The sequence below is a fragment of the Pteronotus mesoamericanus genome, unplaced genomic scaffold (genome assembly GCF_021234165.1).
Source record: "Pteronotus mesoamericanus isolate MK-2021 breed Mesoamerican mustached bat unplaced genomic scaffold, CSHL_Meso_final contig_24, whole genome shotgun sequence".
In the NCBI taxonomy this organism is placed as follows: Eukaryota; Metazoa; Chordata; class Mammalia; order Chiroptera; family Mormoopidae; genus Pteronotus; species Pteronotus mesoamericanus.
This window is the reverse complement of record NW_026555100.1, coordinates 21371206-21396709: the sequence shown is the minus strand read 5'-3', so window position 1 is coordinate 21396709 and position 25504 is coordinate 21371206. Positions and strand designations below refer to the sequence as shown.

At 33.2% G+C, this 25504-nt stretch overlaps 1 protein-coding gene across 13 annotated transcripts in view; it reads right to left on the bottom strand.

Annotated features, from left to right (window-relative positions):
- Positions 1-25504, bottom strand: part of PCDH15 (protocadherin related 15) — a 704528-nt gene that overhangs the window by 132022 nt on the left and 547002 nt on the right. For all 13 annotated transcript variants that reach the window (XM_054572779.1, XM_054572777.1, XM_054572778.1 and 10 more), the window contains 3 exons: positions 24377-24489; positions 7227-7336; positions 5246-5386 (listed from right to left, as the gene is read on the bottom strand). In XM_054572779.1, the coding sequence (XP_054428754.1) occupies positions 5246-5386; positions 7227-7336; positions 24377-24489 (364 nt within the window). The remainder of the gene's footprint in view (positions 1-5245; positions 5387-7226; positions 7337-24376; positions 24490-25504) is intronic.

The window sequence follows — 25504 nt, the reverse complement described above, 5'->3', positions numbered from 1 at the left end:
ATGCAAGCATACACATGTACATTAGGTAAATACTATTAGCCTTATTTAGATTTCTATTCAAATTAGAGTAATAAGAGCTAGTTGTATTATATTCACACACAAAAACTAAATATAACTGAGGAATGCCAAGTTCTACAACCTAAATGTTTACCAAAATTTTCCTTCTACATCTAACTGCTCATTTGTTTCAAAGAAAGTTGACAAATAACAATTTTCAGTTGACTTTCATATTTGTTTTTATTTAGAATAACACAGTTTACACTACGTAATTTATTTTTTTATTTTTTTAAATTTTATTTTAATTTATTTTTTCAAATACATTTGTCTCTGCCTACCCCCCACCACTTTCCCTTACCATATGGGAAAATATATTCGCTAATGATACATCAGACAGAGGTTTGATCTCCAAGATATATAAAGAACTCATTCTACTCCACTCCAAGACGACAAACGATCCAATCAAAAAATGGGCAAAGGACCTGGGCAGATGCTTTTCCAAGGAGGAGATACAGAGGGCCCAGAGGCATTGGAAAGGATGCTTTGCATCACTAGCCATCAGAGAAATGCAGATCAAAACCACCATGAGGTACCACCTCACACCGGTCAGAATGGCCATCATAAACAGATCAACAAACAACAGGTGCTGGCGAGGCTGTGGAGAAAAGGGAACCCTAGTCCACTGTTGGTGGGAATGCAGACTGGTGCAGCCACTGTGGAAAGCAGTGTGGAATTTCCTCAAAAAGCTGAAAATGGAACTGCCTTTTGATCCAGTGATTCCCCTGCTGGGACTATACCCTAAGAATACACTATGTAATTTAGACATACATACCCTAACATTTATACTCCTGGCTTGCCAATTAGATTTATATTATAAAGCACCAGAATATTTTATAAAAATATAATTACTTGCAATTTAAAGACTTTAAAAACTCCAAGAACTGGTCTGCAATTTTTAAACAATTTAATTCTGCAAGTGATGTATAATCATTAGATGACTTAATCCCTTTAGCTCCAAAGACATACTGTGTATATAATCTGATTTTTAAAAATATTTGGTTGTACCTGTATAGCTCTTGACACTAGATCAGTAAGAGAGATTTGAAGTAAATGAAAAGGAGTGCTTCATTTTTTATGATCATCAATTGCTGAACTGAGAAAGGAAATTCTATAATACATCTTTTGACTTTTATTCCTATCTTGTTCTCCTTTCTCTCACAACGCCTGGTCTCTCACTCTCTGACATTCATATTGTACGTGTGTGTGGCTCCACTCTGGCTCCCATGCTCCACTCCTTTTCCCTCTCTCCCCTTATTGAAGTGCTTTCTGATGGAGCGCTGTGATAAGATGTCTAGGAATGGCCTCAGAGTGCAAGGTCAATGTTTCAAGTCCTGTTTCCCTCTTCTGAGGCTCTATTCTACTGATGGATAAATTAAATCTGGTTTTCCTGGGCCTTCCAGATTCTAAAAAAATTGATGTGCATGTTAAAAAGAAAAGAAAGAAAAATGGATTGCTTAAGTGCGAAGGAGTAATTACCTCAGTGAAAGGACAGGCATAGTATTTATCTATTATTGGTAACATCCCTCAGAAACTGTGTTGGCTCCCCTCACAAACTGGTTTTATTTGCTTCTCTCTGTGGGTAAACTATATGACACTGAAATGCTGAAGAGAGGTTTTGGAGTCAAAGGGTGCTAGCCTAAATCTTCAACTTCTCATTTACTGACAAATTTATTTTTTAGAAAATCACTTAATCTTTCTTTAGCACGTCTTTGTAAAATGAAGATAACAATTCTTATCTCCTAGAAATTAGTGTGAATTACATGTAATGCAATATATAAATTATGATAAATGTTAGTCATTAATATTAAGATATGTTTTCCTCTCTCCTAAGAAAATGTATAAGTACCAGAAGCCACACAATTCAGGAACTGTCTAGTGCTCATGCAATCATTAACAATATACTACATTCCAGAGGGTTACCCAGAACCTCACAGTGGCATGAGAATAATGTTTATTATCTAATATACACAGGTAATGATGATACTTTACAACATTGTACACAAGTTGGAAATAGTGTTATCATCTTGGTAGTTTACAGTTATGAAATCATTTTCATAACTGTCATATGTTTGAAATTAAAATAAATAGGCAAAAAGCTCTCTGTATTAATGATCTTTCTGCATTCTTCACTGAGAAATTTTAGACATGGATTTCATTAGAAAATAAGTATAGGTCAGTCAAGATGGTAGCATAAGTAACTCTGTTACTCAGAACCTCCCACAAACACATCAAAACTATAAATAAATGGCAGAATAACCATCATTCAGGTCACCTGAAATGTAGCTAAACAGAAGTCCTGTCACTAAGGATATAAAGAAGAAGACACATCAAGACTGGTAGCAGGGGCAGAAATGCGGAAAGAGGTGTTCACACACCCAAGTGTGGTTCTTAAAAATCGGGAGGGATATCTCAGCAGTGGAGGTCCTCCCTGAGGAGTGAGAGATCCTGGCCCCATCTCAGAACTCTCAGCCCCAGGCTCTAGTGCTGGGAAGAGAAGTTTGCATAACTTCTGGCTGTGAAAACCAGCGGGGATTGTGGCTGAATGAGACAAAGGGAGTTGAGTCATAAGCTGCACACCTGTACTTAAGTGAACTCACTTGCTCTGAGCTCCAGCACTGGGGCAGCACCTTAAAAGGCACCAGGGACATTGAGAGAGGAACTGAACTGTCTGGTATCAGAGCAAGAGCTAGAGGGACAGCTTTCTCCCAGACAGAAATGCTGAGCCCTCCTTCAGCAGAGCCTGGCAGGCAGGTATCATATCTGAGTTTCCATCAACCTGGCTCATATTGTTTGTCCTGCCCTGGTAGTTCCCTGAGATCCTGCTCCACTGAATTTGTAGAACCACCCAATCTGTTTCCAGTGGCTTTTTCATACAGTTGGCTTCTCCTGACTCATGCTTCGGATTTTCCTAAAATCTCTCTAACAAGCAGGATCTGGCCTCCATGTACCACATACCTTTTGCTAAGTGGCCTCAGGCCCGGCTCTAGTTGGAGCCAGTATTGGTTTGCAGGTTGGCCTCCCCTGAGCACCTCCGAGCCCAGCATAAGTAAAAGCCATAGGAAGATTACTCTAGCTCATTCTGAGAGGCCCCTGGCAGGGAGACCTTATACCTCCAGGGGGCCCCCAGAGCCAGCGCATCTGGTGGATGGCTTCAGACCAGACCAGACTACAATCCAACCACATCCACAAGTGACACAAGTGATTTGGTGGGCACTGAAGGCCCAATGAAGCAAGTCCTGCTCCATGGCATCAATCTTTGCATAGCCACTCCTATGCTGTAGTCACAGCTGGCCCTCATATTAAATTGGCCTGGGAGTCAATCGCTCCCACTGACATGCAAACAACATCAAAAAATTCAACTACAACAGGACAGCGCACACAGAAGATGCACCCAAAGCACCCAGCTCAGGAAACTAGAGAGGCTGCACTTGTGGGTCCTACAGGATACCTACTACATAAGGCCACTCTGCAAAATCCGGAAGATGTGGCAGCTTTACCTAACACATAGAAACAAACACAGGGAAGCAGCCAAAATGAGGAGACAAAGAAACATGTCCTTAATAAAAGAATCAGAGAAAGTTCCAGAAAAAGAACTAAGTAAAATGGAAGCAAGTAAACTACCAGATACAGAGTTAAAAACAATGGTTATAAGGATGCTCAAAGAACTCAGAGAGAACTTCAACAGCATAAAGAAGGATATGGAAACCATAAAAAATAATCAGTCAGAAATGAAGGATACATGAAATGCAGAATAAATTATAGGGAATCAACAGTAGAGTAAATAGAGCAGAGAACCAAATCATCTATTTGGAATAAAAAGAGGTGAAAACACTCAATCAGAACAGCAAAAATAAAAATAAAAAAATCCAAAAATGAAGACAGATAAGGAGCCTCTGGGACAACTTCAAGCATACCAATATTTGAATCAAGAGAAAAGCAGTTACCTACAGGGGAGCTTTCATAAAACTGTCAACTGATTTCTCAACAGAAACTCTGCAGGCCAGAAGAGATTGACACAAAATATTCAGAGTGATGAAAAGCAAGGATCTACAACCAAGATGACTCTACCTAGCAAAGTTGTCATTTAGAATCAAAGGACAGATAAAGAGTTTCCCAGATAAGAAAAAGCTAAAGGAGCTCATCACCAACACACCAGTGTGGCAAGACATGTTAGAGGGTCTTCAAGAAGAAGAAAGAAACAACAATTAAAAATAAGAATAATAAAATGGCAATAAATACATACCTATCAACAATTACTTTAAATGCAAATGGATTAAATACCCAATCAAGACACATGGTGATTGAATAGGTAACAAGATCCTTACATATGTTGTCTGCAACAGACAATCTTCAGATTGAGAAAACAAAAACACAGACTGAAAGTAGAGGGATGAAAAAAAGATATTTCATGAAAATGGAAACAACAGAAGACAAAACAACTAAGGTAGCAATACTTAAATCAGAAAAAATAGACTTTAGAACAAAGGTTATAATGAGAGGCAAAGAAAGGCCACCCAATAACTCCACTTCTGGGTATTTATTCACAGATATTCAAAACACTAAATTGAAAATACATATACATCCATATGTTTATTGTAGCATTATTGATGATGGCAAAGATATAGAAGCAACCTAAGTTTCCATAAATAGATGAATGGATAAATAAGTTGTATGCATATACAGTGGAATATGATTCAGCCATAAAAAGAATGAAATTTTGCCAACTGAAACAACATAAATGGACCTGAGGGTATTGTGCTGAGTGAACTAAGTCAGAGAAAGACAAATGCCAGATGACATCACTTATATGTGGAATCATAAAACCAAAATAAACAAGCAGAACAGAAACAAGCTCATAGATACAGAGAGCATTTTACCTTTGCCAGATGGAAGAGGAGTTGGATGGGAGGAAAAGCTGAAGGGATTTTAAAGTACAAATTAGTAGTTACTGAATGGTCATGGGGATGTAAAGTACAGCACAGAGAATATAGTCAACTATACATACTTCAGATGGGCACTGGACTTATTGAGGTGATCACATCATAAGTTAGAGAAACATCTAATCATGGAGTTGTACATCTGAAACTAATATAATATTGTATGTCAAATATAATTTAAAAATTAAAAATATTTTAGATGAGCAGTAACACCACAAATTTATTTTTAAAACCTTTAAATAACAACTTACTTTTCGAAGGGACTCGGAGATTGGCAAGGACCACTTCCAGGGAATCAGCTTGGACTCGCAGTACATAGCTTGTCCTTGTTTCATAGTCCAGAGGGGCATTCACATAGATAACGCCTGTGATGTTATTAATTCCAAACTTATCTAGAATTAAAATACAATTTCTTGGTCATTTTCTTCACACTACAAGGGAAAAATATTATCTTTAAAAGCCACTGTGGTTTCAAAAACATATTTATAATATATGAAATATATTATATTTCATATAGTAATACATGAAAGGCATAAGAACTTGGCTTTTGGCAACTGCTTCAGCTTTGCGGAAACTTTGTTCCAGTAATTATCAACTTCAGTGTTACCATAATTGCATGCTTTAAATTCTAGCTTGTTTGTTTTTGAGTTTCTCTTGGAAATGAGTGTTTCTGTGATCAGTTACATTGGGGAACATTGCGGTGCTATACCCCTCACACTAGATTCAGGTGGTCTTCCACCATACTAAAAACTTTCAGATATTCTGTTTTAAAGAAACCCATTGAATTTTGTTTAACCAAGTATATTTTAATCTTATTAAATTATTATACTTTTTTATGATTTAATGCATCTTATTATCATGATGTAGATTTAGTGTTCTGCTAAGAACACCTGAGAGAAAAACAGATAATTTAATATGTTGGTTATTTATAAAATATGCTTTATTATTCTAAATGGCTTAAAATACTTTGTTTTGATGTCCATTTGTTAAATGAATTTGCTCATTTAATGTATGAGTGAAAAGTAGGGCACTTTGGTAAACTGTAAAATAACCCACCACTTGCACTCATGTTATATTTTTCTCTTTTCTTCACAGCATTTATTACTATCTAAATACTACATATTTATCAGTTGAATAATTTTTGTCTATCTCTTCCTATTGGATGCTTAATAAATATTTGTGAATTAAGTAATAGATATATGTTAAATAAATAAACAAATAAATAGATAGTAAAAGTTGTTATTGTGGGGGGAAAAGGGTAATAAGTAGAGCTCCTTTGCTGTCTTCAAGGAGGAGTACCAATAGAAGTACAAAAAAAATATATTGGAAGAGATTGAGAAATCACAGCTTTAGTCAGATGCTAGCAGTTCAAGGACAAAGGATGTTTAGTAATAATCTTTATGGAAGAGGTGTAACAGCTCAGAAGAAACAAAGAAGACAGCAATAAGCATGATGTTGAACACTTGCATTACGCGCAGGTATTTCTTGTAATGGTTGGTTGTTGAAACACTTGAAAAAGGTCTTTACCATTTCTGTGAAAACTGCTTAGCAGCATTAACATTCATTCATTCATTACATGTTTATTATTTATTAAATATATTAACTATTTTGACTACCAGGCCATCTGGTTCATCAAAAGGGAAAAACAGAGGACAACTAACTTAACGGATATTGGTAAAGCAAAAAATGGGTGATAAAGAGTGAGCTATGGACTTATTCTTAGAGGTTCACAAACCATTTTGTTCTTAGTGAAAAGTAATGAGTACATAAAACTTAAATTATTTATTGACTTACAATCTAATCTAACTGTTTAAGGAATCAATTATACAACACATGTGACTTTTATCATGGATGTACCTCTTTGGTCATGCAGAATTACTTATGATTCTAAAATGTATTCAGGATTAGCTAATGTATGACATGGAATATGGGTTCATGATGATGCAGGACAGTGGGAAGAGGCTCCTGTAAGGTAATAACTGTAACTTAAAGCTGAAAGTATCCATATTAATTTTGTTAAAAGGTCATTAAAATATCCCTATAAGAAAGAAGAGAAGGTTTTCAGAATTAGATATTTCCTAGGGGGTGGGAGGGATCACATTTGTTAATGTAACTGGATTTTAAATTGGCATTTTTTTTTTAATATAGAGTAAACAGTAATTCAATCTGAAATTAATTCCAAATCCACGTTGATCAGTTTATGGTGAAAATACAGACTAAACATCTACTCACCCTCTTCATTCCCTGAAACAATGGAGTACACGATGCTCTGATTGATGGCTGCAGCAGAAATCACACCAACCATAGTCCCTCTGGCTGCAAGTTCACTTACTGGAGGAGGCCTGCAGGTTTAGAGAAAATAAACTTTTTAATACCCATTTTGCCAGGATGAAGTTTTAAATTTAATAATAGAATGTGTTTGTTTTTGCATGTGTGTTTATTTGAATCTTACTATTGTCTGAAGTTTTTTCAGAAAGCACTGCATTGACTCCAGCCCTAAAAAAAATTGTTTAAAATCATGAAAATCCTCTTTTAAAATGGTATTTTTGTGCCCTGGCTGGTGTGGCTCAGTGGACTGAGTGCTGGGCAGTAAACCAAAGGGTCACTCATTTGATTCCCAGTCAAGGCACATGCCTGGGTGGCAGCCAGGTCCCCAGTAGCGGGCGTGTGAGAGACAATCACACATTTATGTTTCTCTCCTTCTCTTTCTCCCTCCCTTCCCCTCTCTCTAAAAATAAAAATAAAGTCTTTTAAAAATTATATTTTTGCTTTTATTATTATTACTTTTTAATTTAAGATGGAACATACTACAGCTTTAGTGTCTGCCAAATACCATACCAAATTCTTTTCACTTGTCTCTGAAATACCTTCTGGACTAAAAACAATAGATAGATATAATTTGATCCCTGAACTGTTAAAGTAATATGTTGCTATTATGTTGTGATTGTTATCATATTTACACAAATGGCTTCCAAATGTCTCTATCTAGTCTTTATTCTTGCTGCATTGTAAAGCTCTAACTGTACTAAATGTATTTGAATTGAGGACATCACAAAATTTACATTTCTTTTGGATTCACCTATTTTGCTTAATTCTAGCTGCACTACCTTCTTGTTACTATGGTATTTATTTAATTCCAAAAATGGCCCTGGCTGGGGTGGCTCAGTGGATTGAGTGCTGGCCTGTGAACCAAAGGGTTTCTGGTTTGATTCCCAGTCAGAGCACATAACTGGGTTGTGGGCCAGGTTCCTGGTTGGTGATGAGTGAGAGGCAACCACATGCATTGATGTTTTCCTCCCTCTCTTTCTCTTCCCCTTCCCCTCTCTCCAGCAATGAATAAATTTTTTAAAAATATACATTTTTCAACAATTACATAATCCTCATATAATTATCAAAATTGCAATTTCATTATGTAATATTTGTCACTGTAGGCTATCATAACCTTACTTTCATAAATTAATGTAAATAATCTCACTTTAATTCACAGATGTTTATATGATCCAGCTCCAATAGATTTAGAAAATTATTCAATACAATTTTTTAACAATATCTCTGAGTCTTTCTGTAGTGGAATCCAACTCATCTGATTTTTAATAAGCTTTAGTTTCTTTTCTCACATAGGTAAGATAAATTCTATTGCCATTTCTTTCAGTACTTTACACTTTTAATATTACTCCTCAATTTTATCCCTATTTTCTCAGTTTTTCTAATCTAAATTATACAGTGCACTTATATTGTGCTTTCACTGAAGCCTTTTATAACAAATACTGAAATACAAATATAGTATGAAAAATTAATTACAAATAACTAATTCTTCATGAACACGTTGTCCAAACTGATATGCTCTTTGGCAACTGTGGCCCACATACTTGTTCAACTAAGTTACCTAAGTGTAAAGTGATATATCTTATAGGTGCTCCAGTACCTAATGGTGGTCCATACATTCATTGCATTGCCAATAACTATTTCTTTCTTTATTTTATTCTACTGCATCTTTTCTGCCTTCTTTTGTTAAGAGCATCCAGGGTTTGCTTTTGATAACCACACCTCCACCATTCTCAGTTAGAGAGGTTTAGGTAGGGCAGGCCAATTGTAGGATATATAGATATACCTATTAGCTCTCTCTGATCAGTGAGGACATTGCACCCTCTTTGCTTAATGTTTATGTGTGGTAAATGTCTCTCACAGCCAATGAAAGTTGTGCCCAGACATTTTACTGTTAATTATTATAAAAGGTTTGTTTGTTGGTTTGTTTATTAATTGGCTAGAATTTTAATATTTACACTCTGTAAGGAGGTCCTTGCTGATCATGATACCAATGTAAATGAAATAACTTGGGGTTGAAAATAGAATCCCTACCCTTAGACTAATATTCTAAATGCTACTATACTTAAAGCCAGGTAAACTCATTTTAGTTATAGAAATAATAAATTTTACTTCTCTTTTATCTAATATTTCTATCACTTCCAATCAAAGAGTGCCGACTAATTTAAGAAAAAAACATGTTTAAATTAGAAAAAGATACATCTGCCTAGGTAGACACTTCTTAAGTGAGATATCTGAGAAACACAATTATATTGTATAAGCATCTTATTTAGTCACCATCATAATGTTAGCTCAGTAAAACAAGAATGACTTTGGTAACTGGACCCAAAATGACAGAAGTCTACCACAAAAAGCAAGGCATTTACAAAAGTGACATTAAGTTGCTTTTTATGGACTGATTTGATTGTAAATATATTGTATGATATTTTAGATTATAAAGAGACATTAAAACAATTTTTTATTTGTCACTTTGCTAAGTCGTTGACATTGGTGAAATAAAAACATGAAAAGGGTTTTTAAATCAGATAGCTATGGAAGCACAATTGTCTTTAAAAAGGTCTTCAATAATCTCCCACTTCTCGTATTCCTACCCTTGAGTATTTCTCTCCTCTTTCATGAGGGGCAGAGAGTGACTTCTTTGTTCCTGATAGAAATCAGCAAAGCAGGTGTGAGGTCATCTCAGTGATTACATAAGATTTTAACTTGTAACTTCATTTTTGCTAGTAGATTCCATCTCCTCTGCCAGATTCATGAAGTAATTGAACATATGGAATAGTCTACATGACAAGATGCTGTCAGTGATATTTGACCAATGGTCAGTGAGGAACTGAGGCCCTCAGACCAATCCCGTGAGTAACGGGATCCTACCTACAACCCTATGAGCTTGGAAGTGTACACCTCTCTAGTCAAGCCACAGATGAGACCCTAGCCCTAGCCAACACCTTGATAAAAAAGTGTGAGACTATGAAAGAGAGACCATAGGTGTCCAATTCCTGAAATACAGAAACTTTAGGATGTTATATGTATGGTTTTAATTTAGTAACTTTGTTTGAATTGTTATGCTGCAATAGATAGCTAGCACACAGGGCTTGAATATTAAGAGCAAAAGATTAACTTACAACAGATCAAATTACATACAACTTAAGTTTGATATAAGAAAACCTGGTAGTCACATTCTGAAATAATTTATACAAGATAAATTACTTCTTATGGAATTAAACATTGCTTAAATTGTTTACTTGTTTATCTTGTTATTGCATAAGAGCTAAATTTTTTACTTTCCACTATTATTTTGTTTATTGATGCTTGTAAAGTACAAAAATATAAAGCCTGAAGCTAAGGTACCTAAGCATTAACATTGGAAAAATGCCATGTTTTACTTAAAAGTATTTATTTGTGTTTTGTACAATATGGATAAAAATGGTTAATATTGGGCAAAATTAACTGGCATAATTTAAGAAGGAATTTAAATGCAATGTATACCACTAAGAAGATTTAAAATTCTATTTGTTAATAAATGTTTAAAACAGACTGACTTCTAGACAAAGTATCTCCATATTAAGCCTTGTCTTAATTGTTGCAACATACTTCCTTTTACCAGAATCAAAACATACCATAAAAATGCACTTTTTAAGGCTAGAATTAAATAAATGTCTATGATAATGAGCATTAGATTACAAAATATCAATTCTTGTCCATTTATTGCCAGACAGGGCCCATTTTAATTTTTTATGCTCTGGAAGGTACCAGAGTATGGTTGTGGTAAATTACATATTCTTTTTGGAGTGAGATATAATTTGAATACAAAATGAAGCAGTTGGTGTAAATCAGGAGCATAAAATCAGATGATAGGATAGAAAGATAGCAAAACTGAATTAAAGGAGCTGAGAATAAATTAATAGGGAAGGGGGTAAAAGTAAAGAATTCATCACGCTGCATGCTTTGTTTAATAAAGGTAACTAGTAGTATGCAACAGTGCAAGTCCAGTGTGATTTTAAAGTGGAAAAGTAAATTATAAACTTCATGTGCATTCTATAAAATTTAACATTTTGGCAACCAATGAAAATTTATTTGTTAAAACGTCATCTGACTTGGTTTGTTTGATATATGGACTTGATCTATGAGCTGACAGTTTATGATATTTAGAGTAAACTATGTGAAAGGTAGTTTCTAGTTCTGTCATTCTGAGTCTGATACAATGTGATTTATTATTCCCTCTTTTCTTTCTTCTGACTACAATAAAAATCTATTGATTAATTTCAGAAGCCAAGAATCATGGCCAAATAAAGAATTCCCCAAAGAGATATTTTTTTAATAAAATAAATCTTTATCCTGCTATTAATTCATAAAGTTGCAATTCCTCTTTTATAATAAACAATGCATCATCAATTCTCTTCCAATTAACTTTTTAACGCCTAATTCAAAACAGTTTTTGATTGTCTGTAATTCAAGAATTTTACTTTTTAAAGCTAGATTTACTGCTGATACAAATGGTAAAAAACATTTTTACAATAAAAGGGGCACTTAAAAGAGATAAGGCTCAACAATGTGGAACTATACAGTTTTACTGATGAAGCTTAAGAGTCAAGAGATTAACTGGATTCCCATCATTCAGAAAATGACTGCTAAGAGTATGCTAAATAAAATAAATATATCTTTAACATGTATGGAGCTTGAATTCTAGAGAGACAGATTTTTAATTTAATTTTATTTATTTTAATATTTCATTAACTTTATTGGTGTGATATTGGTTAATAAAATCATATAGGTTTCAAATGTACAATTATTTAATACATCATCTGTATATTACATTGTGTATTTACCACCCAAAGTCAAATCTCCTTCCATCACCATACATTTGACTCTCTTTACTTTTTACTACCCCTCATTCTGCTTCCTTTGGTAATCAACATACTGTTGTCTGTGTCTAAGAATTATAGAATTTTTATTTGTTTGGCTTGTATGTTCATCTGTTGCTTTCAGTTTTGTGTGTCACATACAAGTGAAAGCGTATGGTCTTTAAGTTTTTCTGTCTAATTTCTCAGAGCATGATATTCTCAAGGCCCATCCATGTTGTCTTGAATGGCAGCATATCATCTTTTCTTATGGCTGAGTACTATTAAATTAATACTTAAATAGAGACTAAATAATAATTCAGTTGAAAAAATCCTGTTTGGATAGATACTAAATATAAATTTTATGAGTGTATTATTTTGCTAAACTTGTATTTTCCTCACCTCTTCTTTATTTCACATGTAAAATAGTTGCATATTTTTAAAAATTGATAAACTTTGTTTTTCAGAATAGTTTTAGGTTTTCAGAAAAAATTGAACAGAAAATATAGAGTTCCATATGAAACTCCCCACCCCATTTCCCCTATAATTAATATCTTGCATTAGTGTGGTCTATTTGTTACAACTGATGAACCAATTATCACTACATTATTAACTAAAGTCCACAGTTTACATCAGATGTCATTCTTAGTGTAGTATATTACTATGGCTTTGGACACATGTATAATGTCATATATCCACCATTAAAGTATCATATAGAGTAGTTTCAGTGACCAAAACCATCTCTTGTTCATATTTTCATCCTTTCCTCCCCTTGAACCTACCACCATTGATATTTTTACTGTTTGTATACTTTTGCCTTTTCCAGAATATAATATAGTTTAAATAATACAGTCTGTAGTCTTTTTAGACTGGCTTCTGAGAAATATATATTTAAAATTCCTCCATGTCTCTCATGGTTTTATATTTTTTATTGGTGTATCATATAACATTGTAAGGATGTACCACAAACTAAAAGCATGCATTTTAGTAAGAAGAAAATTGATCAAATTAATCCCAAATCTCTTGTTAGAAATATATTTGTCCAGGTAAAATGTGACCCAGTAAATTTAACTGCTATATAATGTATATGAAAAATACTTGGAATACATTTTCCTATGGATGTCTAAATTAATTCATAGATATCTGTTTAACATTTCAAAGTGATTCTTTTTTGAAAATGTATACTACAATAAATCTTTCTCAATTAAATCCTTTTTAACATCTTTGCCATTTGAATAATGACTATACTAAAATAACAGGATTTTAGTTTCCAAATGTTAGACCCAGTTTTTACAGTATAAATATAGATGAAACAATTATTCTGTAATTTAAAACCTACTCTTATTGTTGGGTTCAAGAAGTAACAATAAAAGTAAATGTTACATGTGTCACATAAAACTCCTAATTATTTTAAATGCCACACAGTTTAGGATATGAAAGTGTTTGTAAATAGATTCTATAAAATTTACACAGGGATTCAATCTAGCTCCATCGCTTGCTTTCTACTGAGAAACAAATCTAATTTATTTTGACATGTTTGACTTCAATATATTTGCAAATCAGTACCAATTAAGAAACTCTTTTTATATCTACTATGAGTGAATTTAATGAAAATGAGAAGGGAAAAAAACCACTGGAACTCTTACTATTTATAACTTTGAAGTAATTTCATCAGAGTCATCTAATTTTACATATTTAACCAAGAAAAATGGTTTAAATAAAACATGTATCAAGAGGGAGACACCAAATCTCCCAGAAATCTTTGGATGGATTGCAGATAAGAATTTTAAATCAATGAAGGACTAAATGGATAGATGTTCTCTTTTTTTACCCTCTTTCCAAAGAGTACTTACTGTTTTATGAGCACACTTTGCTTTACTCTTATTATGAGATTCTTGAAGTGTCCTCATCTTCACGATAGGAAAGCTGAAGCCCTGAATCTTAAACACTTTTGAAAGCTAAATCTGCAATGTAGGGTGTGTATATTGTTTCACTTATTGTTCTCATCAATAGAGGTTATCTAATCTATCTTAGTCATTGGCTTCCAAACTTTAAAACCATAGAATTAGCTGAATAGCTCACAAAAATTTTCATAATTTTTTGATCATGCTTAAAGATTCTGATTCAGTAGGTCCATGGGGTCAGACTCAGGAATATATTTGCTAAAATGTCACTCTTTCAATAGTTAAAGAGGCAAAATCTACTATATTGAAGGCAAGATTTGAGTAGTACCATAAAACAACAGGAAAGTTTAATTTCAGGTAAATACATCCCTCATATTGGACAATAAATCTAAATTAAAATAGAGAACAAACTTAGTAAACAAGTGATCCTCTCTGCATGTGTCTTTACTTTATATTATAGTAATAGCCTACATATAGCTTTTTTTTTATTTGAAATTAAGACCAATAGTTCTTTTCTCAAAATCCCCAAGCCCAATCATCTGTGGTTTATGTAAAAAATAATGGCAATGTACCTCAACGAAGGGTGATTTTAATTTTCTTGAATAATGAGATGTGAACTGGAACTGCTTATTCACCATTCCTTTGGTCATTGTTACAAAATTGTTTTATTTTTCATAGGATATAAAAGTGGATTTCTGCATTTTAAATTATGCTTTTTCTGTTTTCGCATATCAGGAAATGAACTGTTAATCCTTTATCTTTATAAAAATAAGCCTATTTTTATTTTTCAATATAAAGGCACTTGGAAAACATATTTTTAATATAAGCTGTATAAAATTTTTGTGTTGTCATTTGTTGCAAGACTAATTGATATTAATCAGCAAAGTGTCATTTTTTTAACTTTAATTAAGAAACTGCTAAGATTTTTTATCCATGCAGGGAATTTGAATTTTTTTAAAAAAATGTCAAGATACTTATATATGTATCTATTCTTATTTTGGATTTGACATATTAAATTTGAATAATATTGGAAACTGAAAAATACTCACAATATTTTTTCTATTAGCAAGGTATCAACTTATTCAAGAGGTTAATAAAATACCTTAGGGACATTTGTCCCTTCTCTTTTCTGTATATACAAATATAAATTCTGAATTTCTGTTTTTATGAAATTTTAACATACATGCATCCTTATAAATGAATGTAAATACAGCAATAAATCTTGAAACATTTAAAAATCAATGTTGATACATTTCTATTTTAAATATCAAAGATATGTTTAAATTGCTAGCATATTTGTTTGAAAAAGTTGTAAACAATTATCCTTAATAAAGTTTTTGATAAATTGCATTAGATATTGCATTTCCCATTCCAATTCAATATTTATATTAATAATATATTATCCTTTCCAGACATATTGACCTTCCATGATATTTACCTCTAATGTTGATGACAAATGAATCTCAGTGCATCTAAGTCTTGGTCTTTCATCCTGAGATGAAGGGCAAATATCACCCTTATGAATCATAACTCATCCTATAAAAGTTACTTTATTTTAAAGTAATATTATGTGTTTAAATTACTATTAGAGTTTTAATATTTCTGTCTAGATTAAATGAAAAAATATGTATATAAATTATATTTTCTGACTATGATGTTATAACTATTTTCCAGCTAGGTAATTGACTGGAAATCTTTTATCAGACATGGACACCTGGTGGCAATGTGAGTATGTTTCACAACCTTCTATTATAGGAAGCACTTTGCCCAAGGTCCCAGTCGCTGTGCCCTGTAGTGTATTGCCATTTATATAAAGGTCATGCTACCGAGGTGCTGCTCACAGATAATGACTGAGAAAAGCAGAGATGCTGTGGCGGGTCCTTCCTAGGGGACACAGGGCTTCAAGGATATCTCACTGTGGAATGAGGTTTCCCCGATTATCATGCAGAACCTTACCTAATGGCAGGGTTGGTGCTTAAAAATCACGGTAGGCTAGAATGTTTCTATACAACTGTCTCATCCTCATTTTCACTTGGTGTCAGAATGCATATGGCTTAAAGGGACTCCTAACCTTACCCTGACTGTCCCTCATTTCTCTCAGACCATTATTTCACCTGGTAAAATATTTCTTTGTTAAATCTCATCTTGATGTTTGTTAGGGACCAACATTGAACCAGTGCAAGACATTAATGGGGTTAAAGTTAAAAAGTAGTATTAGTATTTTGAAATATCTAAATTAAATTTCAATATTCATAAGCATTTACAGAAAGAGTTCTAGGGAAAATAAAGATAAATAATTTTTTAAATGTTAATATAAGAATGTTATATATTAAATATTAACATATTATATTAAAATGGGGATGAATAAACTAAATAAATTTAATATATATTAATTTATATGGAGATAAAAATAAAAAAGAAAACCCTGAGGATTATAGTAAGCCATTATTTAAATCTTACACCAATGTAGAAGAGTTTGCCATGTGTTCCAGGATATTTTAAACTAACATAAGAAATTGAAATTAACATTTCTTTTAGATCAGCAACCACATGGTTACTATCACTCTTGTCCCACATGAATGGCATACACTGTAAATTCTCTTTCCCAGTAAGCCCAACCCTTGTCAGGATATCTTCTAATGATTAATAGGAAAACATTACTTGTCACATCCATCTTAGCCAAAGAGTTTAGCTCAGTTTCAATTGAAGGGTAGCAGGATATGCCACTCCAAAATATGACTGTAGTTTAGTACATGCCATCCCAAAATATGCCACATTGGTATACTGATTATTTTGAGCCGTAGGTACTTTAAAAACAGCATGTTCAGGGAGAGGTTTTCTCTGAGCTCCCCTTCTCTACCTGAAGACAGGTCCTGCGCAAGCAAGCCAACTGCCATAGATCCTCTCCTAGGAGTTTCCATCAACTGGAAAAGATTGGTTCTTATCACAGGAGAGGAGACTAGAGGTGGACACCACATGCAGACAAGCATTGCTGCAAACTATCATGGCTCCCATCTATTCTTCTAAGAACCCATTCATCCTTCCTGAAAATGATTTACTCTCCCTAGGACAATTACACCCTGCCTCTTCTTTTCCCTTTAAGATGTTATTTAATCCTGAATTCTAAAGCCACCTCTGTGAGTTACTCATATTCTCCTGGGTACACATGAAAATAAGTTTGTGTCTGTTTTTCTCTTGTTAATCTGTTATGACAGTGGTCTCAGCTAAAAACTCAGAAGAGTACAAAGAAAATTATTTTTCTTCCCTAGACAGCCATACTACTTAGGGAGTGAATGCTAAAATTGATGAGGACTGAGGAAAATGCATAGAAAATAATTTAGAAGAATAAATATAGTAATAATCTCAGCATAAGAATTTTGCAACATTCACAGCAATCCAAAGATTAAGGAGCACATTTCTCACAGCTGTTAGGTTTTTAAAAAGAGCCTAGTCAACTTTGTGGCAAAGATGTTACAGAAATCAAGTATTAAATTATTATGCTCATTAAATGATCTCTTTGGTTTATTCATCCATTAGGTGATATGACTTTGAGAACAGTATATTTATGAATAAGATTAACCTACTTTTATTTGCTTCTAATGAAAATCAAATTAGGAAAAATGGTTTGCATTAAGATATGAGATTGCTTATGGATATAAATTTTTTTTCAGTTGTCTGAGTGATAATAAGTTAAAATGTATGATTATTTATGTGAGGTTAATACTTGAACTTAATTCATTGTAAAAAAAAAAAGTTACCTGTGGGTGATATTGACAAGGGAAGAGGTGTTTCAACAACAAAGGATAAGGAAATGCCATTAACTTTTTAAAGAAATTTGTTTCAGGAAAAAGTAGAAGAGGAAAAATAAATAAATAATGATTTGTGCATGTAAACTCTAAGACACTAAAGTTATTGATATTTACTTGTTTGTAAAAGAGAGAAAATGGAAGAACCAAATAAAACAGGAATCATGCATTAAAATAAAAATTTGTTTACAATTTAGAAATTATGGGTTGAGTGTATGCTTCTAAATAGTATGAATGTTGTTTACAATTATATAAATAAACATGATACAGTCCAAAAAATCATATTTTTCAAAGTTTTAAGAAGAGCTCAGTGTTTCCTTGAAAATGTGAATGTCCATCTAATAACAAATAGATGACGTCTTGATTCCCTATTTATCATAATTAAATGACTCAAGTGAATACTAGTTTGAAGAGGTCATGAAATTAACTAAATGAGTCTGTTTCAACTATTGCAACTGCAGTAGGGACCAAAGAGAATCAAGTGCAGACTTATATGAAAAAGTACTGTAAATCTGGCCATTATGAAGGTAAATCTGTAAGGGACAAATTGTCTTCCCACGACAATTATCCACCTTCTTTGAAAAAAAATTGCTTGAAGCCAGCCATCAGAAACAACTCCAGTCACAGGTTTTGAGGGAAGACAACATCAAATCATTTTCCAACACATAGAAATTATCTCAATATTATAAGTAAGAAAAATAATGTGAAAAATTTCTAATCTTGACAAGCTAAATTATTTTATTTAATATGGGTGGTCTTTGAAAAGTCCTTGAATAATTTTACAAACTACATTACTTTTTTTTCAAAAGACTTTAGCAGAAAGTAAGGATTTTTTAAACTTGAAAACAGAGACATAACAATTAAGTATTGAAATGAGGCTTTGGTTTTCTTTTCTGTTGCTAGTTTTACATTGGTCAGCCAACCTAATTATCTGTCATCGGGCAAGCTAATACATTTTTCCTTTAATAAAGATTAAAGTATTTACTACAATGTCCCGTGTTTGTTGGTTGCTACTATTCCAGCACTCAAGCAATTATCAGTAGCTACATATTTAAATATTTTCATTTTGTAAAAAGAATAATGGACTGGTACACTGGAAAATGTTTTGCCAAATAGTAAATGTCACTTCCAGAATCTTTTTGATGGTTTCCACTAAGCTAGTTTATAGCTTGTAACTCTCATTTTACACTCTGCAATTATGTTTTATTTTCACTTTTTTTTCTTTTGTGATAAAGATAATAGACTTTTCTGGAAAATGGAGGAAGTAATTAGTTGTGATCAGATAGCTAAACTTTAGTTTGAGGTTCAGAAAAAGCTTAGTTTGGAATATGTAATATTAATACTTGATATGTTGAAATCACTCAGAATAAGTTAAAACATCCCAAAATGTACATCTGAGATTTGATAAGTTCAGAGAGAGAAAATATTAATTTTCTTATTATTTTAAGAAGAATGTATTCAATTTCCTTAATGCATATTTAAAAGTAAAAATGTTTGTGTACTATTGCATCATTAGTTCATGTACCTGATATTTTATATTCTGAAGAGAAACCAACTCATTTTAGAATGACTGCAATTTAAAATCTATAACATCTAATACTACACATTTAATCCTGGTTCTCTACCAACCTTATTTTCTCTTTTTGTTCAGTGATAGAGGTGGAACTTGGACAGAGCTGTCTAGCCAAGAACTCCTCTGCCATCTCATAGCTAAATGTTGATATTCGCCTGGACTTTCAGGATAAAATGTGAGCTGATATAAAATTTGCAACTCCCATCTTACTTGGTTTAGAAAACCTCTGGATGTGGGTCTCTGTTTCTTTTTCCTTCCCATGGACTGAAATGGCAATGATTGAAGTTATTTTGAAACACGCTAAAGATGGAAGAGTCTAATTTTCCTGGATCCCTTAATGGCTGCATGAAAGAATGTATGCTCAAGAACCATCACAATCTGAAACACCCATTCAAGACTGTCATGTGAATCATAAATATGTGGTTCTTTTAATTCTCTGAACCATTAAATTTTAGGTTTCTTTTTTACAGCAGCCTAACCTACCCTAACTAATTTATTCTGAGATTTAAAGATTTAATGACTAGCTATTCCAAAAATAAGGTAAGAAAATCGCATCTGTGGAAGAGGTCAGGTTAAGAATTCAGTTCAAAATTCTAAAATAAATAAATACTTTATATTTAGAACCTCGCTTGAACACCTAGTCATTTGTGGAAACCTAGTTTTTTCCATGGCGTTATAAAAAGTCAACATTGAAATGAAGACATTCCTGAGATGCAAAGACTAAAGCCCCACCTCACCATGCTATTTATCTCTGGATTACTGCTTTCTGATTGCAACCCGGGATCATCCTCCCCACCAAACCTTACAAAGAACAGAAATCTTGCATTATAATGCTGTGTCCCACCAAATTTGATCACAGAAAGTAGTTTTTCCATTGGGAGCAATTCTGTAGGGGAGGTAAAATTTTATGTCTATCCTCTTAGGAGTTTTTGGTGAGGCCAAAGTCTTAAACTGACACAAGACTAATTAACAGGAGAAAGCTGACATATTTATATAAATTTTACATGACATGGGAACCCTCATAATGAAATGAAGACTCAAGGAAAGGACAGAACCTACATTCTTTTATATTAAGATGAACAAAGAGAGGCGGTTTTAGAAAAGTAACTAAACTATGTAGGGAGGCTAAACAGAGATAAGAATTATTTTAACAAGGCATGTTTTTATATAAGTCTCTTGGCTTTGACTCCCCAACAAATATTGTTTCTTTTCCCCTGGTATAGAAAAGATATCTTTCATATGGGAGTTTGAAATCTCCTGTTTTCAGGAAGAAAAAGAGGTTAAAACACCTGTGGTTTTTTAAGCGCTTTTAACTTCAAATAGTTCTTATGCCTAAGTGACACAATTAGGGGTGGCATATTCTCCACCTTTCAGTTCCTACACAAGGGAGCATCCTGATAATCAGGTGTTAATAACACTGGCATCTCTGGAAGATATATGCTTGCAGAGGAAGCAATAAATGGATTAGAAAATAATAAGAAAGGGAAGGAGACATATGAAATTTCCAGCAGCCGTTGTATATTCTTTTTCTTTTTCTGTTTAGAAAGGAGACTGTGTTGGCCATCACAGCAATCTGAAACGGTGTAGATATTTTGCCAAAGCTAGTAGTCGAACATATAAAAAGAAAATACCGTACAAGAATAAAAATATTTTACCGTGAGTACTGTTTAAAATGACAAACCAGGAAATATTGCAATATAAATGATAAAAGTTTCTAAAATGATTAACATATTATGTGATTACTTGTTTCATAATAATAAAATGTAGATCAACTATCTTAGTTGAAACGGTATGGGCTAAGATTATAGATAAGCCCCTATGTTTCTTGCTTACCTAACAATTCATTGAGGGCATTCCTAGTGCGGTAGCTCTCCTCCAAACTGTGATTCAGAGACCTAAACTCCTTTTATATCGTATGTCTACTATTGTCAACATATGGCTCTCAAGGTTTCCTGTTTTATTTTGTTTTGTTTTTAAATTTTCCATCTACCAGGGGAAAAGGTTAAGTCAGGTCAAGAAATTATACAGACCATATCGTTCACATTTTATTGGCTAGGACTCAGTCACCTGGCTCCATATAGCAGGTAAGGCTGGGAAATGAGTCTAGCTATATGCCCAGGAAGAAGGAAAGGTTTAGGAGGTTTCCAGAAAACCTCTCACCTGTACTTCTCCAAAAATTTTTAAAACCTCCATAATTGATAAGTGATAAAGACTTGATGAATAAAGAAAAATAATCATCAGCTTTAGAATTTTTTTGTAATAGCTTATTCAACATTTTAGGTCCAATTTAAGCCTATATACACATTTAAATTCAATTGTTTCCAATTATTCAAAAATTAGTATACTTTGCTAATATTTAATATGACTTTTTACTATACAAATTTTGGGGTGTCTGATGGAAAACAAAACAATGTTATTAAGTATCTAAGTACTACTGAATCCATTACACCAATTATATTGCTTCTTAAGTAGGCTTCTCTTCATAAACTCCAGGATACAGCAAGATTATTGAATTGCCTTTATGTATCAGAATAACAAATGAACTGGGATAAACTGGGATAATTGTTAGAAATGTTCTTCTGGAAGGTTAAAAGTTCTTTCACATGTGCTCATATGACTGCTCTTAATTTTAGCCCCAATTGGCTAGTTGTTTCTTCTCTAAATTAACAGCTTAATTAATAGAATCTATTTGCAGTTAATTAGTAGTTCTATGCAGAGAAGATAGGAAATGGTAAATTATTCATTGAAAAAAATTATTTTTAAAAGGGGGCATTAAATAAATACAATTAAAAACAGAAAGCTAAATGAGCAATGCCCTGACAAGACCACTGACCTTGGCTGTAATGCCATAATGTTTTAGCTAGATACATTAACGAGCAATGCACATGTCCATTAATAAGGAAGTGAGCTCCCCCCAAAAACCCCAGAGATAGGAGACATCCTTTATTAAGTGTATTTAAGAGGACATATTATTCACCACACTACTTTTTTTCTTTTCTTGGGGCTCCCAAGGAATAAGTGCACTTGGGGTGAGAAGTTTTAGAGAACAAAGATGGGAATTTTATTGTGCTGGAACTGTGGGGAATTTTTGGACCCATCTCGAATATAGTAACTATATTCTTTGTAAGCCTCTACTAGATAAGTTAGATAAGAGAAAGAAAAGTGACTTTATATTCATCTTGGTTCTTGAGAAGACCAAAATGACCATATTTAGATAATTTATTCAACAGTTGAAAACTGAATGTTAGACATCAGAAAAATTGGAGGTTACCATGTCAACAACAACAAAAAGGGAATTGGTGATAAGAGACATAATGAAGAAAATGGGCTTTGAAACAGACTGATAATGAATTCATACTGCGCTAAGTATGGCCTTATGTCAATGGTTTACATATGTGTTATGTAAAATTTTCTAGTAATTATATTATGTAATTTAATTTAGTACTTGAATATTGTAAGGACGGCTTTTTATAGAAGGAGAAAACTACTTGACTGAGTGTGTTAAATGTTCCCAGATGCATAGGCTGCCTCCTCCTTCAGTGCCTTACCCCTGTTCTAGCTTAAAATTCTTAGGCAGTTCTTAGAAATTATCAGAGCAATAAAATCCAAATTCTAGAATTTGATAAAGTGTTCTCTTATATGTCATTTTCATTTTTCTTGAGCTCCATTTAGTATTATTGTGGAACTTCCAATTGGTCTCTGATCGACTAACCCACTAAAATATTCTGGAATGTTTTGTATGCTGAGTCTTTGGCATGTAACATTTTTTCATATTTTTGTCGAGTGGCTAATCTCTACTTTCCTTCAAGACACAGCTCAAACTATATTGATCATGTTCAGACACTTAAATGTTTCTCCAACATGCTTCCTCAGTACTGAGAGCTCCTGATATTGTGTTTTAACAGTATATCATATTTTTCACATAGGTCTTTGTTCCACCCATGGTTAAAAACCTCTGGAATGCAATGACTGGCTGCCTATTAATGCTCTGTCCAGAATAAATAAGTAATAAATATGCAGTATATACTGGGTTTCTTTCAAATGTTTGTGAGAAAACTGGTCTGTCGGTTCTAACATACTAATAAAAGTGCATTAATGTTTTAACTTGGAAACACAAATAAAACGATAGAGAGCAGGACTTTGGGAGGTAATTAGGTTTAGATCAGGCCATGAGAGTGAGTGAGGTTCTTATCTCAGGATTAGTACCTCAGGTTAGGTACAATAACTGACAACAGGGGGCTTGCTTGCTGTCTTCCACTTTCCTCCAAGTGAGGACAAGTGAACAGGAAGCCGTCTGCATGCCAGGAACATGGTTCTCACCAGAACCTGACCATGCTAGCACCCTGATCTCTGGCATTCATTCTCCAGATTGTGCAAAAATAAATGTCTGCCGTTTAAGACACCCAGTCCATGATATTTTGTTATGGAAGCCTCACCCGACTAAGATCATGTACATACTAATGCTATAACTATAATATGTAATATATGTTATACACATAAATGCACATATACTCTCTCTGTGTATCTCTTGCTTTCACTGATTTTGGGAGAAATATAATTTTGGATACATGACAAAATTGGATAATATAGTGATTTTGGAAATAATAAGAAACAAAATGGCTACTTCTTACCATGGAGACCATTAGTGGGTTGCATTTTAAGTCCAAAAACACAATGTATATTTTTCAATGTTCACCTTAATTATTTGTAAAGGATCCATTATTCATGAAAGCCTTAGTAAAACTCATATTATTTACACTAAAGTGTCATTGTAACTAGACTAACTTCTAAAATAAGTATAATCTTATGTTAATTTAGACCACCTTAGACTAGAATTGGGAGACCACTTCAATGATAAATTTATATATCACATCAACTTTTAGAGATCACAAGAAAGCAAAACGCTTTATTAATTATAAAACCTGATAGGAATCAATACCTATACTCCTCTTGTGTGAAACGAGGGATTTCTCCAGGGTGTAAGACAAGAATTTTCACTGTGGCACTGCTGGACATCACAGGCTCACCATCATCAAATGCAACCACCACCAACTTAAAGAGTAATAAAAATTCGTGTTAAAGATGGTTAATGACAAAGTACAGTCTCACTTTTCCATATATGTTTTTAATCATTGGACTGACTGGTTCTGGCAGGGAGACACTGAATACCAGGTAGTAGACGTTGTACTAGCGTATGCCACATGTATCATCTTCACAGAAATCCTACCAGGTAGATATTATTTTCACTTGTTAGATGAAATGATTCAAAGGAATTGAGTTGCTAACTCTGTGATAAACAAAACTTCCAGTAAAATAAAGATATTATAATACTTCTCTCCAATAATAAACTCTTTTCTTCCACAATTCCACTGGTGCTTACAGTGAAAACATGTGCTTTTCAAAGCACTAACACTTATTGAAAAAGTGTTAAATTCAGTAACATCCATAGCAAAAAACTAATTAGCTTGCTTATAGCAGGAAATTATTTTTTCCAGTGAATTAATTGTCTGCAAGATTATAGGGCAGAAATAGTTACTCTGGAGGATGAAATTGGAAGTCTTTATACTTAAACACACTTTGAAATACACTCACTTAAAAACAATTAAGAACAATTACAACATATAAAAACCAAGTTCATACTGTACAACATAAATTATCCCAACAAAGCGAACTAAAGTTTGTCTTAAGATGTTACTATTGTATATTACTTATTACTAAAATAATTTTATGAAGTCATTTTCTTTGGTAACTTATATTATATCTAGAGGAATTATCATGTTTATTTTAAGAAATATTAAATATTTTCAAAACTACATGTTTCTCTGGAATATAATTTTGAAAGCTACAGATTACTCATCTAAATTTATTCAAACTAGATCATGGAACCATAAACAAGGATCAATCTGAGAGTCATGATTCACCTTTAGGTTACAATTTTACAAAGAAAATACTTACTTCCAAACAGTGATAACATTATGTGAGTTATAGTACTCATTGATATTTGCAAGGTTAACTGAGGGATGTAATTTGCCAATGTAGAGCCAAAGGCTTTATTCACAGTGACTTT